General features: G+C 39.0%; 1 protein-coding gene across 2 annotated transcripts in view; it reads right to left on the bottom strand.

The window, feature by feature from the left end:
* The window catches only part of GTF2E2 (general transcription factor IIE subunit 2), a 76,329-nt gene extending 55,946 nt beyond the window's left edge, over positions 1-20,383 (bottom strand). The window contains exons 1-3 of one of the 2 annotated variants that reach the window (XM_046648787.1): positions 20,137-20,383; positions 19,925-19,964; positions 16,785-16,951 (exon numbers count right to left, since the gene is read on the bottom strand). In XM_046648787.1, coding sequence (XP_046504743.1) covers positions 16,785-16,947 — 163 coding nt within the window. In that variant the 5' untranslated portion in view covers positions 16,948-16,951; positions 19,925-19,964; positions 20,137-20,383. The remainder of the gene's footprint in view (positions 1-16,784; positions 16,952-19,924; positions 19,965-20,136) is intronic. The other variant, XM_046648786.1, reaches the window with a different exon arrangement.
* Positions 20,384-20,964: the final 581 nt, after the last annotated feature.

The raw sequence follows: 20,964 nt of genomic DNA, 5'->3' as shown, positions 1-20,964 counted from the left end.
AAAACATCATTATTTAGTAGATGCTAGAGTTCCAGAAAATTAGCTGTACATACTGACCTAGAGAGGTCAACTTTTGCCCTTTTCTTTGAGGGTTAATCCATTTAAATTTTAAAGGATTTTTTTCATAATTTTTATTCCCTCTATTTCTTGGTCAGTATTCAGCTAACACGAACAAAGTATCCCTTACAAAGCCCAAAGGTTGCTGAAGATGATATGAGATCTCTCCAGTTTTAGCACAACGGGGTTAATTACCTAGAAAACATTCCTTCTTGCTATACAAAACATGGGAGCCCCCAAAAAGTCTCAGATAAAATAAAAACCACTTTGTCAAATAAAACAGTTAACTTGTAACTCAAATTCCAGGTAAATTGTAATAGAAACCCCTACCACGCACATTGTTTTAACAGTATAATCAGCCCACATTTACTGGTAATATATCTATAGTTAGCACAGATGGAGGTTCATGCTTTTTACCCAAACTGACTAGAGGCATGGCCTATCTCAGAGTTCCAGAGCTGAGGAAGTTGCTCCATATTTAAAGGCCATTATGATTAACTGACCATATTTCAGAGTGATATGCTTAAAGGCACTAGAGAATTCAATTCAAGGGTTTTTACCACAAATAGAGCAAAAGCATAATTTTATTCTAATCTGGAAATTTAAGGTTCCAGAACAATTCCAAGTCCTATGCCCATAAATATTACACTAGGGCCTTTGAAGTGAGAGGAAAAATAGGTGAAGGGAATATATAAAAAACAAACTAAAAATAAATTTGGTATTAACACTTCCCATTCCTATAATGAAATTTTAAAGGAGCTGGGGGGGGATCCTAAAAAGTACGCACTGTTCCTTTTTTTTTTCTTTTACCATTTTCTTTTACTTTTCATACGGCATGTTCACATCATTTGCTTAAATCTACATTTTAATTTTAAAAATATAGTCTGAGAATATGAGAAAATTCTAATGGTAAACATCTTCCTGCATGTCTAATTACATCTAATCCAAAATAAGATTTAGGTTTTACCCTAAATTTTACACAAAAAATTACTAGCAATCTACCAGTATAGCGTTCCATATACTTTGAAAGAAAAAACCACATTAAATTTAAGGTGGAAAATGACTCCATATTACATGCTTTACTTGTTTCAGATATGCCCAGAAGCTAATTAAAGAGCAAATGTCTTGAATTGTTCACCAGTTATCAATACTCTCACAAGAGGCACACTGTCATCATTTACAACATAAACCTGACATGTAGTATATAAGTATTTTATAATTTTTAAGAATAAGCTTAAAAAGATATTTTTCAAAAATCAAGATAATAAAAATTCATTATTGTTTTTAATACTATCAAATCTTTAATCCTCATGGTCTCATTTAGAGCCTAACAAGTATCAGGTAAACAAGAGCAAAACAATGCATGAATACGGAAAGTTTAACTCGCTGGCTAATTTTGTGAAATGGAATAATAATTTAAAAATTGATACCTTTGGGGCGCTGAATTTGTCTGTTTTTTAAAATATATGTGTCCATAGGTCATTCAGGTATATGAAATATCTAAGATTGTCATATACACAACAAAAAAAAATCCTGAGATTAAAGTCTTTTCATAGGCAACTTTAACTGAAAACTTTATCTTTATTCTGAAAATTGTCATTATTTGGCTTTTCTTTCTCTACTCTTTTTCACTCAGTCACTATTTCCTGATTCAGGTCACCTGTCCCCAAAGTTTAAAGAAGTGGAAACAGGAGACAGAAATACACTGAACCAACAAGGTGAGGAGGCCCCACAAAGGTAATGAGAAAAGCTTTTCCAGGGGCAGTTTGAAGAACATGACCTTAAAGCACTAAGATTTTTTGTGTAGATAATACCTCACTCACCACTGCTTTAGTCAAATTTTAAACCAATTCAGCTGCTTTTTCCCTTCCACTAGCAGTCAATTTCTGTATATGAATCTTAAACACACATATTTGTCTAACAAATGATACACATAAAAAATACATATAGCATGGTTTACAGAGAACATTGGCACAGATAGAGAAAAATTCAAAAATATCATTTAGGCATTAATTCTGGCAGAAAATACGGAAGATTCATGTTGTCTATATAAATTTACTAACAAATCTTAGTATTGGGACTTGAATTGACCAATCTGTAGAGTTTGGTTACCCATATTCAATTTTCTTCCTTTTTATAGATTCAAAAGAGCAATACAGAAAGTGGAATCTCTAAGAATGGCCTCCCTGAGCTCCAGCCTCTGGAATGAAACCACTACCTCTGTTTATCAGTACCTCGGCTTTAAAGTTCAAAAAATTTACCCTTTCCATGATAACTGGAACACTGCCTGCTTTGTCATTCTGCTTTTATTTATATTTACAGTGGTATCTTTAGCGGTGTTGGCTTTCCTTTATGAAGTGTTTGACTGCTGCTGCTGTGTAAAAAACAAAACTGTGAAGGACTTGAAAAGTGAACCAAACCCTCTTAGGAGTATGATGGACAACATCAGAAAACGTGAAATTGAAGTGGTCTAGCTAGCACTCTACAAAAGGTGAACAAAATCTTTGAAAATGGCCTTCAACTACTGAGAAAAAAAGAAAACTTTCTGAGGCCAACTGTTATTACAACATTGACTCTGACCTTGATTGATTAAAAGATTTCTACTAGAAGGGAAAAACAAGTTAAATATGCATTTTTTGTCTGTGAATCCCTCTCATTAAATATACAGTAAAACTTCACAAATGTGAGTAATTTACCAATCTATTTAAAATGACACTTCAAAAACTGGATAAAAGACTCCTAAAATTCAGTATTAGGCAGCAAAAGATAAACTGGAAAACACAAACAAGGCTAATGATGCCAAAATAACTTATACCTAAACAAGTTACGTGGACTAAGAAACAGTACTATGCTCCACGTGTTACGGTAATAAAAATGCTATTTAAAATGCTTATCTGAATCCAAAGTAAAATACTTCCACTTATACATAAAGTCCCTACTTATTAAGAAGAAATATTTTCTAGTTTATTGAAGACAACATATATTTTTAAAGACTTGAGTTTTATGTAGGATTAGCATTTAAAAAAAGTCTCAAAATACTCAAAAACGTCACAAGTATATGTGCATAAAATTTTCATAAAATTGACTTACTGTTTGGTAAGAAATATACAGTCAAAGAAGTGCCAGGCTATTTTCAAACTAAAACTTACTAGTACACCCCCTAAATTGCATTTCTTGAGCTTATTCTCTCATTTTGCTTCTCACATTCACACTCTCAAGTGCTAAGATACCTAATGCAGAAAAGACTGCAAAAAAAAAAAAACCACAGGGGGCAGGCCCAGTGGCACAGCGGTTAACTTCCCACATTCCGCTTCAGCGGCCCAGGGTTCACTGGTACAGATCCCAGGTGCGGACATACGCACTGCTTGTTAAGCCATGCTGTGGCAGGCGTCCCACATAAAATAGATGGGCACGGATGTTAGCTAAGGGCCAGTCTTCCTCAGCAAAAAGAAGAGGATTGGCAGCAGATGTTAGCTCAGAGCTAATCTTCCTCAAAAAAAAATAATAGGACCATTCGGGGGCCGGCCCTTTGGCCGAGTGGTTAAAGATCTACACACTCCACTTTGGCAGCCCAGATTCACAGGTTCGGATCCTGGATGCGGACCTACTCCACTCATCAGCTATGCTGTGGAGGCATCCTGCATAAAAAAATAGAGGAAGATGGGCACAGATGTTAGCTCAGGGCTAATCTTCCCCAGGTTTTAAAAAAAAAAAAAAGAGGAAGACTGGCAACGGATGTTAGCTCAGGGTGAGCCTTCCTCTCCAAAAAAATAAATTTTAAAAAGAATACATATATGGGGGTCAGCCCAGTGGTATAGTGGTTAAGTCTACACACTCCACTTTAGCAGCCCAGGGTTCACTGGTTCAGATCCTGGGTGCAGACCTACATACTGCTCATCAAGCCTTGCTGTGGCAGGCATGCCATATATAAAATAGAAGAAGATGGGCACAGTTGTTAACTCAGGGCCAATCTTCCTCAGGTAAAAGAGGAGGACTGGCAATGGATGTTAGCTCAGGACTAATCTTTCTCACCAAAAAAAAAAATAGGACCATTCAATACGTGGTAAGAAATAGGGCAGTTTCATTTCTTGGAATTCCAAGGGTTATGCAGATTTTACATTCTATAACCCTAATACTATTTTGCTACCACCCATGAGCAAACCAAAGCATACCCTTAAGCATCACACTACAAATGCCCTTACACCAGAAATGCCACTCCTGGAAATTTATCCTCAGAAATTAGTTCAAAAGAAAAAAGCTCAAGATACAAAGATATTTACAACAGCATTACTCAAAATAAGAAAAAATATAACAAGCTTTAACTAAATGCGGCAGACCAACTTGACAGATTATTAAGAAGCTACTGAAAATTATGGAAAAATAGAATTTATTTGATACGTGAAGTGAAAAATAAATATTCGTTACTTTCAACTTAGAGTACCCTAATTCCCAATCTGAAATCACTTTTCAAGAAAATATTTTTTATATTTTATCTAACATTAGACACAAACAAAATAATGTAACCAACTTTCAAAGGACTTGTGAAACCCAGGTATATAAGATACCTTAGTAACCAGGAGTTATTCTCAGCACTGATAAAACCACATTTTCATAAACAGTAAACTTCAAGGTCTTTACCATAGATAGGAAGCATACAAGTCTTTTAATAACTAGATTTTTTGATAATGTAACACCATCAACTTTTCCCCACCTTACCCTGTAATTTATTTAGCCATTCAACAAAAACGTATTGAATGCTTCTGTGGGTGAAGGATTAGATTACAACAGCAAACAAGTAACTATGCAATTACAATGGCACACAATGGCTTTGTCAGAAATAGTAAGTGCTATGGGAATTCAAAGGCTAAGCACTGAATTCAAATTGGAAAGTGAGAATAAATGACTTTTAAGATGAAACCTAAAAGAGGAATAGGAGTTAGCCAAAGGAAAGAGGGAAAGACATAAAAAGAATGTTCCAGGAAGAAGAAGTAATATGAGCAAAGGTCAAGAGGCAAAAGAGAGTAAAGCATGTTAGAGAAGCTACAAGTCAATATCACTATAACAAACTACAAGGAAAACAATGAGATATGGGCATAAAGGATAAGTAGAGCCTACATCAGGAAGGGCATGAAGGCTGCAGGAAAAGATGGACTTTATCTGAAAAGCAATGACGATCAGCTATAAGCAGAGTGACATCGTCAGATTTATGATTAGAAAAATCATTGACTGCTATACAGAGAACGGACAGTAGAGAAGCTAAACCAGGAGACCTGGTAAGCAGCTAATCAGGCAATCCAGTGACAGTGATCTGAACTAGGATGCTTTGGTAATCTTTACTGTTTACATCTAACACTTCTAGCTCTACTCTTTTTGAGTCCATGGAACCCCCTGTGGCTGGGTATAGCCCTGTGACTAGCTCTGGCCAATCAGCTGTGAGGGAAAGTGACGTGTGTCACCTCCAGGCCAGAGCATTTAACTGCCAGGCAAGATCTTCCACAGCTCTTTTTCCCTCTGGCACTGAAACCTACAACATTTGAAATATCAGGTATGCTATCAGCCTGGGTCCTTGAGCGACTCTAACAAGCTAAGACCGTGTCGACACACAGTGGTAAGAAAGAGAAACAAACCTTTGTTCTTTTAAGCCACTGAGATTTTGGAGCAAAGATATTCTTAAGCAGATCAAAAAGACTAGGTCTACGCTAATATTTAAAACGGTTTTTAGCGGCCAGCCCCATGGCCTAGTGGTGAAGTTTAGCATGCTCCGCTTCAGCGGCCCAGGTTCCATTCCTAGGCATGTACCTACACACCACTTGTCCACAGCCATGCTGAGACAGTGACCCACATACAAAATAGAGGAAAACTGGCAAAGATGTTAACTCAGGGCCAATCTTCTTCAGCAAAAATAAAAAATAAATAAAAGTTTTTAAAATTTTGTTTATGAAATAATTCAACGCAAATTTCACTCGAATGAGATAATCAAAACTAACGTATATGCTAGTAAGAATGATAGGCCTACTTTGATAAAAAGATTAGCTCTGCTTTAACGTCAGTCAGTAAAAAAGTCTGAAGAACACCTAACAAGATGACATCAGTAAATATTACTATTGCTACATTTTGAAGTAGGTAAAGAATTTTTTGCGAATTAAGTTGCACTGACTTTGTTGTTTAAAAGGTAACAGTCTAAGAGTAAAGCAAACAAAATAAGCAGAAGAAACAAAAGAATAAGTGCTGAAGTGGAAATAGGTGAAACTTTAGAAAAAAATGAAAAACAGAAAAATCAATGAAACCAAAAGTTGCTTTTTTTGAAAAGATCAACAAAATCGACAAAACTTTAGCTAGACTTACCAAGAAAAAAGAGAGAAAAACACAAATTCCTAAAATTAGAAATTAAAGAGGAGCACTATCACTAATGACCTTACAGAAATCAAAAGGACTGCAAGCGAATACTTCAAAAAACTTTATACAACATAGATGATGAAATAGACAAACTCCTAAAAATACACAAAGTACCAAAGTTAACTCAAGAAAAAGAGAAAATTTGAGCAGATCTCTAAGAAACAATTTCTACAAAGAGCTTCCCACAAAGGAAAGCTCAGGGCCAATGGCTTCACTAGTGAATTCTATACAACATTTAAAGAGAAAACTATATCAAACCTTCACAACTCTTTCAGAAAACAGCGGAAAAGAACACTTCACAAATCTTTCATGAGGCCAAAATTACCCTGATAAGAATCGCAAAGAAACTACACACCATATCCCTCATGAATAGACACAAAAATCGTATACAAAATATCAGCAAACTGAATCCCACAACAAGTAAAAAAGGATTATCCACTATGAGCAAGTAGGATTTACTGCAAGAATGCAAGGTTGCTTTAACATCTAAAAATCAATTAATGTAATATATCATATTACCAAAGAACAAGAGCAACATGATCATCTCAATAGATGCAGAAAAAGCATTTGACAACATCCAATACCCATTCATGATTAAAAATTCTTAAGCGGCCCCATGGCCGAGTGGCTTAAGTTCGCGTGCTGCGCTTTGGCAGCCCAGGGTTTTGCCAGTTCGAATCCTGGGCACAGACATGGCACTGCTCATCAAGCCATGCTGAGGCGGCACCCCACATGCCACAACTAGAAGGACTCACAACTAAAAAAATAAATAAATAAACAACTATGTACCAGGGTGCTGTGGGGAGAAAAAGGAAAAATAAAATCTTTGGGGCCAGCCCCATGGCCAAGTGGTTGATTTCATGCACTCGGCTTCAGCAGCCCAGGGTTTCGCCAGTTCAGATCCTAGGCACGGACAGAGCACCGCTCATCAAGCCATGCTGAGGCGGCATCCCACATGCCACAACTAGAAGGACCCACAACTAAAAATACACAACCATGTACCAGTGGGCTTTGGGAGAAAAAGGAAAAATGAAATCTTTAAAAAAAAAAAAAAATTCTCAATAAACTAGAAATGGAGGGGAAATTCTTCAATCTGACAAAGGGCATCTACAAAAACCTTTCAGCTAACATGACACATAATGGTGAAAGAATGAACACTTTCCCCCCTAAGTTCAGGAACGAGACAAGATGTCCATTCTCACTACTTCTACTCAACATCAGATTGGCCAGTCCAGACAGACAAGAAATAAAAGGCATTCATATTGGAAAAGATGAAATAAAACTGTTCTTACTCTCAGACGACATATTCTTGTATGTAAAAGATACTAAGAAATCCACACAAAAAAACAGAAATAAGGACTTCAGCAAGGTGGCAAAAACAAGTCAATGTACAAAAACCTACTATATTTCTATATGCTAGCAATGAACAATCCAAAAATCAAATCAAGACAGCAATTTTATTCACAGTAACATCAAAAATAAAATACTTAGGAATTAATTTAATAAGTGTAAGATATACATTAAAAACTATAAAACATTGTTCAAAGAAGTTAAAAACCTAAACGGAAAGATATCCATTCACTTGGGGCTGGCTCTGTGGCCGAGTGGTTAAGTTCATGCACTCCGCTGCGGCGGCCCAGGGTTCGGATCCTGGGTGCAGACATGGCACCACTCATCAGGCCACGTTGAGGCGGCATCCCACGTCCCACAACTAGAAGGACCTGCAACTAACATATACAACTATGTACAAGGGGGGTTTGGGGAGATAAAGCAGGAAAAAAAAAAAAAAAAAAGATTGGCAACAGTTGTTAGCCCAGGTGCCAATCTTTAAAAAAAAAAAAAAAAAAGAGGGACTTTATTATTAAAAAAAAAAAGACATCCATTCACTGACAGTAAGACGTAATATTTTTAAGACAGCAATTTACCCAAAATTGATTTATAGACTCAATGTAATCCCTATCAAAATCGCAGCTGGGAGTGATGACAGCATCACGGCAGAGTGAGTTCTTCCCTTAGTCTCTCCCCTCTAAAATACAATGAAAAGGATATTCCTAAACCAAGAGAGGAAATTCACACAACAGACATCTGAGAGATCCATGCAGCCATATGTCTGAAGGTGGAGGTGCTGGACTCCCTAAGAGGCAGTGGAAGGAGGTAAGGGGATCTCCTCTCCCTCCCCAAATGGCAATGTCCTAGAGAGTGGGACCACGCATGGCAGTCAGCACACAACTTTGAGAGAAGGGAGACAGGCCAGCCCTCTGCAGGAACACCTTCACTCTCGGAGTTGCCTCCCAACCAGTGGGAATGCTCCACAACAAGGAGGCCAAGCAATCACGAGGGAGTCTTCACCTAGCCAAGTAGCCCAGGAGGACAGACAACAAATGCAGAGCAGGAGTGCCCAGGATCGCACGTGTGAAAGAAACTGCCCCCTCCACTCCCACCAGGTGCACCAACTCAGCTGGTCAACAAGAACAGAGGACTCCCAGCAGAGGGCTACCCACCTATGTGTGTAAAGCAGCGGCAGCCAACAAGCAAACACAGACAGGCCCTCTCAGCACAGCTTTCAAAGGAGAGGCACAGCTGCCAGGGATCCCAGCAGGCTCAGAATGCATAGCTCCTGCCCCCACAGTGGTGGCAGGTGGAATCTGTGACCAGATACTACCACTATGCAATGGCACAAGTCAACGCCAGCAAATAGCATGAAGAGGTGTGTTAACACTCCAGACCAGAAGGAAAATGACCAGTACCCATAAATCAACCCTGAAGTCACAGAAATTTAATAACTGAATGCCAGAGAATTCAAAATAGCTATCAAAAAAAACTCAATGAGTTACAAGAAGAGCCATAAAGACAGTTTAATGAAACCAGGAATGAAATCAATGAACAGAGGGAATTCTTCACAAAAGAGATTGAAACTATTAAAAAAAAGCCAATCAGAAATGTTGAGATGAAAAACATAATAAGATAAAGAAAAATATGGAGTCCTTAAATAACAGAGCTGATATTATGAAGAACAGAATTAGTAATTTAAAGGACAGAAACATAGAAATGCTGCAGATGCAGGAGAGAGAACAATAAACTAAAAAGAAATGAAAAAATTCTCCAAGAAATATCTGACTCAATTAGGAAATGCAACATAAGAATTATGTTCTTCTCCACAGGTAGAAGAGAGGGAGAAAGGGGCAGAAAGCTTGTTCAAAGAAATTAGCTGAGAACTTCCCAAACCTGAGGAAGGAGCTGGAATTACAAGGAAATGAAACCAATAGACTCCTAAAAACATCAATGTCAAAAGACCTTCTCCAAGGCATATAGTAGTAAAACTGGCAAAAGTGAATGACAAAGATAAAGGGCAGCAAGGCAGAAGAAAATAACCTACAAAGGCATCCCTGTCAGGCTTTCAGCCGAGTTCTCAGCAGAAACCTTACAGGCTAGAACAGAGTGGAACAATACATTCAAAATTCTGAAAGACAAAAACTTTCCACAAAGAATACTCTATCCAGTGAAAATATCCTTCAGATATGATGGAGAAATAAAAACTTTCCTAGATAAACAGAAGCTGAGGGAGTTCACAGCCACAAGAATCACCTACAAGAAATGATCAAGAAAGCTCTCATACTGGAAAACAAAGGGATTTACAAAGCCTTGACGAAGGAGATAAACGGACAGACAAAATCAGAAAATTGCAGCTGTCTATCAGAACCGGTTAGCAAACACTTAATTGTAACATTAAAGACAAAGAGAAGGAAAACATCCAAAATAACTGTAATCTCCTCATTTTAATCAAAAAGGCAAAGCACAAAACGGAATAAGTTGTGACAACAATAACTTAAAAGGAGAAGATGAAAGGGACGGAACCTACTTAGACTAAGGAAATAAGAGGCTATCAGAGAATGTAGCACCTCATCTATGAGATTTTTTATACAAACCTCATGGTAACCACTAAACAATAAATCAGGACAGAAAGACAAATGATAAATAAAGAGAAAACTGAGCAAACCATCACAGATAACCATCAAACTGAACTGGCAGTCAGAAATACATGAGATGAGAAACAAGGGAAATACAGAAGAATTGGAAAACAACTTATAAAATGGCAGCATTAAGCCCTCATATATCAATAATCACTCCAAATGTAAATGGATTAAATTCTCAAAACCAAAGATGGAGAGTGGTAAGCAGGATTAAAAAACAAGACATAGGGCCAGCCTAGTGGCATAGTAAAGCTTGTGCACTCCGCTTTGGCAGCCCAGGGTTCTCAGGTTCGGAGCCTGGGCACAGACCTACACACGACTCATCAAGTCATGCTGTGGCGGTGTCCCACACACAATATAGAGGAAGACCAGCACAGATGTTAGTTCAGTGACAATCTTCCTCAAGTAAAAAGAAGACTGGCAACAGATATTAGCTCAGAGCCAATCTCCTTTACCCGAAAAAAAGTAATCAAGACCCAAAAATTTGCTGCCTCCAGGAAACGAATCTCAGCTCTAAAGACAAACACAGAGTAAAGGAATGGAAAGACAATACTTAAAGCTAATGACCAACAAAAGAAAGTAGGTGTTGCGATACTTCTATCAGACAAAGTAGACTCCAAGATAAAAAGGGCAATGAGAGACAAAGAGGAGCAGTATATAATAATAAAAGGGACACTCCACCAAGAGGACATAACACTTAGAAATATATATGCACCTAACACAGGAGCACCAAAGTACATTAAGTAACTATTAACAAACCTAAAAGGAGAAATTAACAGCAACACAATAATAGTAGGGAAACTCAACAGCCCACTTACACCAATGGATACATCATCCAGACAAAGTCAAAAAGGAAATAGTGGAATTAAACGAAAAACTAGACCAGATGGACTTCATAGTTATATGTAGACTACTCCATCCAAAAACAGCAGAATACACATTCTTCTCAATTGCACATGGAATATTCTCAAAAACAGACCATATGTTGGGAAACAAGGCAAGCTTCAATACATTTAAGAAGACTGAAATCATATCAAGCATCTTTTCTGAGCATGATGCTATGAAACTAGAAATCAACTACAAGAAAAAAGCCGAGAAAGTGACAAATATGTGGAAACAACATGCTACTGAACAACCAATGGATCACTGAAGAAATGAAAGGAGAAATCAAAAAATACCTGGAGACAAATGAAAAGGCACCATACCAATGCACAGGGGATACAGCAAAAGTGGTCCTAAGAAGGAAATTCATAGCACTACAGGCTCATCTTCATAAACAAGAAAACCTCAAATAAGCAATCTCAAACTATACCTGACAGATTTAGAAAAAGAACAAAGCCCAAAGTCAGCAGAAAGAGGGAAATAATAAAAAATTAGAGCAGAAATAAATGAAATTGACCAAAAAAGTAGAAAGGATAGATGAAAGCAAGAGCTGGTTCTTTGAGATGACAGACAAGACGTGACAAACACTTAGCCAGACTCACTAGGAAAAAAAGAGAGAAGGTTGAAATAAACAATTTTAGAAATCAAAGAGGAGAAATTACAACAGATACCACAGAAACACAACAGATTATAAGAGAATACTATGGAAAAACTATATGCCAACAAACTGGACAATCTAGAAGAAGTCGATAAATTCTTAGACTCATACAACCTCCCAAAACTGCATCAAGAATAGAGAATCTGAATAGACAAATCACAAGAAAAGAGACTGAAACAGGAACCAAAAACCTCCCAAAAAATAAAAGTCCGGGACCAGATGGCTTCTCTAGAGAATTCTACCAAACATTCAAAGATTTAATACCTATCCTTCTCAAACCATTCCACAAAATTAAAGACAATGGAACGCTTCCTAACACATTTTATGAGGCCAACATCACCCAGATCCCAAAGCAAGACAAAGACAACACAAAGAAGGAAAATTACAGGCCAATACCACTGATGAACGTAGATGCAAAAATCCTCAACAAAATATCCGCAAACCAAATACAGCAATACATTAAACAGATTATACACCATGGTCAAGTGGGATTTATACCAGGGATGCAAAGATGGTTTAACATCTGCAAATCAAACAATGTGATACATCATATTAACAAAAGGAAGAATAAAAACCACATGATCATCTCAATAGATGCAGCGAAAGCATTTGACAAGATCCTACTTTCATTTTTTTTTAGGAAGACCAGCCCTGAGCTAACATCCACCACCAACCCTCCTCCTTTTGCTAAGGAAGATTGGCCCTGAGCCAACATCTGTGCCCATCCTCCTACATTTATATGTGGGACGGCTGCCACAGCATGGCTTGACAAGCAGTGCACAGGTCTGTGCCTGGGATCTGAACCTGAGAACCCCAGGCCGCCACAGCAGGGCATGCAAACTCAACCACTACGCCACTGGGCCAGCCCTCAACATTCATTTATGATAAAAACTCTCAATAAAATGGGTATAGAAGGAAAGTACCTCAACATAATTAAAGCCATATAATGATAGACCCACAGCAGCCAACATCATACTCAACAGGGAAAAACTAAAAATAATCCCTCTGAGAACAGGCACAAGACAAGGGTGCCCAACCTCACCACTCTTATTCAACATAGTACTGCAGGTTTTGGCCAGAGTAATTAGGCAAGAAAAAGAAATAAAGGGTATCCAAATTAGCAAGGAAGAGAAACTCTTGCTTTATGCAGATAACATGATTTTATATTAGAGAAAATCCTAAAGAATCCATCAGAAAACTATTAGAAGTAATCAACAACTACAGCAAAGTTGCGGGGTACAAAATCAACTTAGAAACATCAGTCGCATTTCTATACTCTAATAATGAACTAATAGCAAGAGAACTGAAGAATACAATCCCATTTACAATCTGAAAAAAAGAAATAAAATATCTAAGAATAAATTTAACCAAGGGGGTGAAAGACCTATACAATGAAAACTATAAGACATTATTGAAAGAAATTGATGATGACATAGAAATGAAATGATATTCCATGCATATTAATTGGAAGAATAAACATAGTTATGTCCATACTACCGAAAGCAGTCTACAGATTCAGTGCAATTCCAATCAGAATCCCAATGACATTCTTCACAGAAACAGAACAAAGAATGCTAAAATTCATATGGGGCAACAAAAGACCCCGAATAGCTAAAGCAATCCTGAGAACAAAGAACAAAGCTGGAGGCATCACATCCCCTGACTTCAAAATATACTACAAAGCTACAGTAATCAAAACAGCACGGTAATGGTACAAGAACAGACACACAGATCAATGGAACAGAATTGAAAGCTCAGGAATAAAACCACACATCTATGGACAGCTAATCTTCAACAAAGGAGCTAAGAACATACAATGGAGAAAGGAAAGCCTCTTCCATAAATGGTGTTGGGAAAACTGAACAGCCACATGCAAAAGAATGAAAGCAGACCATTACCTTTCGCCGTACACAAAAATTAACTCAAAATGGATCAAAGACTTGAAGGTAAGACGTGAAACCATAAAACTCCTAGAAGAAAATATAGGCAGTACACTCTTTGACATTGGTCTTAGCAGCATCTCTTCGAATACTATGTCCACTTGGGCAAGGGAAACAAAGAAAAAATAAATGGGACTTCATCAGACTAAAGAGCTTCTGCAAGGCAAACGAACCAGGAACCAAACAAAAAGACAACCCACCAACTGGAAGAAAATATTTGCAAATCGTGTATCTGACAAGGGCTTAATCTCCAAAATATATAAAGAACTCACACAATTCAACAACAAAAAAACAAACAACCCAATCGAAAAATGGGCAGAGGGTATGAACAGACATTTTTCCAAAGAAGATACACAGATGGCCAATAGGCACATGAAAACATGTTCAACATCACTAATCATCAGGGAAATGCAAATCAAAACTACAATGAGATATCACCTTACACCTGTTAGAAGGGCTATAATTACCAAGACAAAAAACAACAAATGTTGGAGAGGATGTGGAGAAAAGGGACCCCTCATACACTGCTGGTGGAAATGCAAACTAGTGCAGCCACTATGGAAAACAGTATGGAGATTTCTCAAAAAAGTAAACATAGAAATACCACACAACCCAGCTGTCCCACTACTGGGTATTTATTCAAAGACCTTGAAATCAACACTCCAAAGAGATTTATGCACGCCTATGTTCACTGCAGCATTATTCACTATAGTCAACAAGTGGAAGCAACCCAAGCACTCACAGACTGATGAATGGATAAAGATGTGGTAAATACACACAGTGGTATACTACTCAGCCATAAAAAAAGACAAAATCATCCCATTTGCAACAACATGGATGGACTTTGAGGGTATTATGCTAAGCAAAATAAGCCAGACAGAGAAAGACAAACACCATATGATTTCACTCACATGTGGATGATAAACTAACACATGGACAAAGAAAACAGATTAGTGGTTACTAAAGGGGAAGGCAGTTGTGGGGGTGGGCATAAGGGATAAAGGGGCACATATATATGGTGACTGACAAATAATAATGTACAACTGAAATTTCACAATGTTATTAACTATTATGACCTCAACAGCAACAAAAAAATCGCTGCTGGTTCTTTTACAGCTGTGACTTCATCAGCTCATCCTAAAATTTATACGGAAATCCAAAGGATTCAGGAAAAACCAAAATAATCTTGAAAGAGAAGAACAAAACTGAAGGACTTACACTTCTCAATTTCAAAACTTAACTACAATGCTACAGCAATCAAGAGAGTATAGTACTGGCATAAGGACAGTCTGAGTCAATGGAATCAAACTGAGATTCTGGAAATAGACTTTTTCATTTATAGTTAATTGATATTCCACAAGGGTGCCAATCAAGTCAATGGTGAAACCATAGTCTTTTTAAGAAATGGTGCAAGAACAAATGAATAACCATATACAAAAAGATAATTTAGACCTTTATATTAAACCTTACACCAAAAATCAACTCAAATACATTAACAGACCTAAATGTAAGAGCTAAAACTATAAAACTCTCAGAAGAAAACACAGGAGCAAATTTTCATGATCTTGGGTTAGGCACAGATTTCTTACATATAACACCAAGAATACAAATGATATTGGATCAAGAAACTGTATCCAAAATATATAAAGAACTCTTACAAATCAATAGGCAGAAGATAATCCAATTTTTTTAAATGGGCAAAAAATTTGAATAGAAATTTCACCAAAGAAGACACATGAATGGTCAACAAGTACATGAAATAATGTTCAAAATCTCGAGTCATTAGGGAATTGCATATTAAAACCACAATGATATCACTTCACCTCCACTAGAATGGCTGTGAGCAAAAAGACAAGGAATAACAAGTCTTGGCAAGACTGAGAAAAACATGGAACCCTCATGCATTGATGGTGAGAAGGTAAAATGGTACAGCCATTTTGGTAGTTTCTTAAAAAGTTAAACATCAATTTACCACGACTCAGAAATTCCACTGTTAGGTCTCTATCCGAGAGAAAAAAAAACATGTCCACACAAAGACTTGTACATGAACATCCACAGGAGGACTATTCATAATAGCCAAAAAGTAGAAATAATCCAAATGTCCATTAACTGGTGAATGTATAAACAAACTGTGGTATATCCATACAATCAAATAGTCTTCAGTAATAAAATGGAAGGAAGTACTGACACATGCTACAACATGGATGAACCCTAGACAAGATATCAGCAAACTGGATCCCACAACAAATAAAAAGCATTATAACCCATGACTAAATAAGATTTATTCCAAGAATGCAAGGTTGGTTTAACATAGAAAAATCAATTAATGTAAGTTATCACGTTAATATAATAAAAAACAAGAACAACATGGTCATCTCAATAAATGCTAAGTAAAAGAAGTCATACAGTAAAGACTACATATTGTGCAATTCCATTTATATGAAATGGACAGAAAAGGCAAATACATAATAGAAAAGAAAGTAGATTATTGGTTATCTGGGGCCAGGGTGGGAACAAGGAGTGACTGCAAACAAGATACAAGGGATCTTCTGAGGGTGATGGAAATGTTCTAAAATTGGACTGTAGTAACAGTTGCACAAGTCTGTAAATTTACTAAATATCTTTGAGTTGAATGCTTAAAATGAGTGAACTCTACAGTACATAAATCAAACCTCAATGAAGTTATTTTTTTAAATAATAACCTAAATTCTAACTAGTACACAAGACTGTTAATATCTTAAGAGCAAAAAGTTCTCTTATCGTTTCACCCCTCATACTTAAAATGCCTAACAATCAATATGAATGTTGAACTGAAAAATGAATTTGCCATGACTAAATGGTTTCCTGAAAAATAAAAACTAAACAGTCAGTTTTACTAACCAGAATTTTGTTTAGAGCCTGATGACCCTCCATGTTCTAGCTTTGCTTTCTTCTTCTTTGATGACGATGATGATTCAGAAGATACTGAACGTTTTTCTACTACAGGAGTGGAAAGAGCTCGTTTCTTGAAGAGCTCTCGTTCTCTCAACAGGCTTGGATCCATAATGCTGCAAAGATAAAAATAACTATCTTTAATACAGATTCCAGTCACTCAAACATATATACCAAATCCATTGGTCTCATCAACAGTTACATCCCAAACAAAATTACCTTTTATTACTAGTTATCTAGCACTTGTTTTTATTCACTTACTCATTCACTCAAAACATCTTTAACGAGTGCCTATTTTGTGCCAAGTGCCATGCTAGGCACTACTAAAGAGAAACAGAATTACTTCCTAAAGCTCTAGAACTGTGCTGTCCAATATGGTCACTGGCCACAAGCGCCTACTGAGCATCTGAAACAGGGGTGGAACTGAGATGTACACTTAAGTGTACAATACATCAGATTTAAAACACAGGACAAAGGAAAGAACTTTTAAAATTACTAATGAGATATTTTAGATTGATTACACATTGACGTGATAATATTCTGAATATAGTGGGTTATATAAAATTAAAATTAATTTCCCCTAATTGTTTTATACTTTTAAAAAATACATAGCTACTAGAAAATTTTAAATTACACATGTGACTCACACTTGCAGCTCATATTGTATTTCTATTGGACAACGGTGCTCTAGAAATAACATCAGGACTGCTGCACAGAAATTAGGAGGCAGATTCAGACTCAGTGCAAAGAAAAAAGAGAACCATCATAATTGCTTACAAATGAAAAGGTATGTTTTAAAATTAGTGAACTCTCTATTAAGTGATGAAGAGGTTAGATTACTATCTGTCAGCAGTACCTACCGAAAATTCCTGATTTGGAGAGAGATGGGGCCAGACCTCTTCAGGGTTTTTTTCCCACTTCTAAAACTACAATTCTAAGCAACTTCAGTACAACCAGGGAAGCCACAGGTCATTCAACAAATATTGTTAAATGTTCCTCTCTTGTCTGAACTCTCCCTGAAACCCCGTGGAGAATCTAGGAGGTGCGAGGGATGACTATGTAAATTATTTTGCACTGTTAAAACTAGTGTTCATAAATTGGGAAGGAAGGCCCTGGAGGAAAAAGATTCTATCTCATATTTTGAAAGCCTTCAAGCACAGGGTTGCTCAATGTTTGTTAAATGAATAATGAACAGAAAAAACTCTTTAAATTGCTCTAGCCTCACTGTTATTGGTTTCACAAGCCTTTCTGAAATGTCTTCTGTTTGTGAGGCACTGTACTCCAAGCTTTGAAAGGTTCTGGAAAATAAATCCTTGCCTTCAGGCAGCTTACAATTGAGAACATGAACACGTTGAGCACCTCGCTTAAAAAGCAATGAATAAATAATAAGTGACTTAGAGTGCCAAAAGTTAAAAATATAAGCATTGATAAGAAATAATCAGAGTAAACTTCAGTTAAGGAAGGAACGAACAGTCACTGGCACTGGACCTCGAATCAAAGACCTGCCTTCTCCCCTCAGTTCTAACAGCACAGACCCTAGGCCTCTCTAAACCCAATTCCAAGTAAAACAGGGTACTACTAACGCTGTCTACATTTAGCCCAATTGTAAGAATAAAAGGAGAAAATGTTTGTGAAACCGACTTTTTAAATAGTAAAGCTATGTTATTTCACTATTACTGTTTTGGTTGGCTCTGAAAAATAGCACGCTACACTGGGGTGAGGAAGGTGAGTGACAGTCTTGGGGGAGGGAAAGTGTGGGAATAAGAAAGGAGAATTAACGAGTGATAAGGTGGGGGCAACAAGCTTAAAACAGGAAACACTTGTCACTTTATTTCACCTTGTAAAGAGACGTACTCAATCCAGGCTTTTAACCATGATTTTAACACAGATTTAAATAAAAGCCTTACGATTTATAAAGACCTCAACGCTTACAGCATTTGATCCTCACAACTCTATGAGATGATAGGTATTAGTTTCACTCCTATTTTAATAAAATGTGAAATCTGAAGTGAAGAGGTAGGATTATGGTCACACAGCAGAAAGCACCCGGGCCAGCACCCGAATGTCCTGACTCGTAACTCAAGCGCTCCTTACTCCAGACCTGAGATGCTGGTAAAGGTAAAGGCCTCTACCACAAAGGCGACCTGTGTGGCACAGCTAAGTTCAGTGGCACCTAGAGCAGAATGCTAATGTCTGTCTGTCACCATCGCACGCCCCGCCGAACTTTTCCTCCTTTTTCTCAAAGACTACTCAGTATTTGTAAAGTTTTACGTGTAGTGACCTGTGTAGCAGACAGGACACATCACTATGCCCATTTTACACTAAAAAAAAAAAACACCACCGCTCAGGGGCTGGCCCTGTGGCCGAGTGGTTAGGTTCGCGCGCTCCGCTGCAGGCGGCCCAGTGTTTCGTTAGTTCGAATCCTGGGCGCGGACATGGCACTGCTCGTCAGACCGCGCTGAGGCAGCATCCCACATGCCACAACTAGAAGAACCCACAACGGAGAATACACAACTATGTACTGGGGGGCCTTTGGGGAGAAAAAAGAAAAAATAAAATCTTTAAAAAAAAAAAAACTACGATGTTAAAAAAAAAAAAAACACCACCGCTCAACTCAATGAGTTCACGTGTTCCTCCACGGAAGGACATCGGTTAAAGCAACACCGGGCTGCAAAGCCCACGTTCTCCACTATCTCTTTCGACTTCTTTCCACCCTTCTACTTTCCCTGTCTTTTGCTTCTTTCCCTGTCTAAGCCTCAGGGGCGCCCCTGGCATCGAAGACCCACCGCTACGACCAAACGGCCAGCTGAGAACAGCGACTGCTCACCTCTGAAACGACAGAAATGTGGAGGTGGACGCAACCTTTTTGTTTTGGAAAATGTCTTCAGACTGTGAAGAAAACAACGATTCTAACTGAAGTTTAGGAATCATTACAAGGCAACTTAAAAGTCCGTGAAGGAGCATCTAAATCACAGCCTTCAGGTGGTGGGGACGCCGTGGTTCCCCAAACGCCACACACATGGTTCGCTCGGCGAACGGAAACTTGGGGGCTAGGAGAGGCACAGTGAGCCCGCGGACTGCCGACTTACCCTCTTTCCGGCCCAAAAGTTTGCTCCACGTACCTCCGGCCTAAAAGACAATGCCCCCCAGAAGTTGTCCCCGTGTTTAGGTGTTTCGCGTAGCGCCCGGCGGCCCGAGCCTCCCGAGGGGTGGAAGCCACGCTCGCCCCGCGGCAGGCGGCGGCGCCGAGGAACAACAGGCCGGGGGCCCCCGCCGCTCACCCGCCCGCCGCAGCCCCTACCTGAGCGAGAAGGGCCGCCCCACGCGCCCCGCCGCCGCCTCCCCGCGCCTTCGCCGTGACCAGCCGCCCACGCCGGCGTGGCCACCGCTTCCTGCTCCTCCGCAGCGCCCCCGCCTGCCCGCACGCGCGCCCAGCGCTGCCCCGCCAGGTCGGGGTCTCCGCACTGGCGGCGGCGGCGGCGGCGGCGGCGGCGGCAGCTGAGGCGGTGACTCGACCCCGGGCTCCGCCCGCCACTTCCTGATCGAGCTGCGAGGAGCTCAGTCCCGGCAGCCACCGCGGCGCCTCCGCCGTCGAGAGCGCGCGTGCGTCACCACGTGCCCCGCTCGGAGTGCGGCGGGAGAGGAATCCGCCAGCTGAGGCGTCCCGGGTCTCCTTGACAACGCGAGGGGGCGGGGCGGAGAACAGGGCGTGTAGGTAGGAGGCAAGTAGCGGCCGCTGAGAAATTACAGAAATTTAAAGCTGCTAGATGCTCCTCCAGCGTGCTCTGGAATCTGTTTAACGCAAGTGGCGACGCGATTTTTCAAGTTGTCTACCAGGTGTTTTGTGACTTTACATCAAAAGCCACTCCTCAACACCTAAACTTGAAAGCACATTGTTCCAGCGCTCTGTTTTATAAGTGAGGAAATAAGAGGCCCCGTGAAGCTAAAAGACTTGCTCAAGACAGCACAGCCAGCAAAGGCAAATCCTGTTGTGAAGCCCGGTTTCTGAACTCCCAACCACCACATCTGTGAACTCTCTTAGAAAAGGATTTCGGGGTCAGAAGCAACATAAAGGGGTAGAAATAAAGCGATGAAAAAGATCACTGGCCTTGCCCACAGCCTGAATGTA

The sequence above is a fragment of the Equus quagga genome, chromosome 22 (genome assembly GCF_021613505.1).
Source record: "Equus quagga isolate Etosha38 chromosome 22, UCLA_HA_Equagga_1.0, whole genome shotgun sequence".
Classification (NCBI taxonomy): Eukaryota; Metazoa; Chordata; class Mammalia; order Perissodactyla; family Equidae; genus Equus; species Equus quagga.
This window is presented reverse-complemented; position numbering and strand designations above follow the sequence as displayed.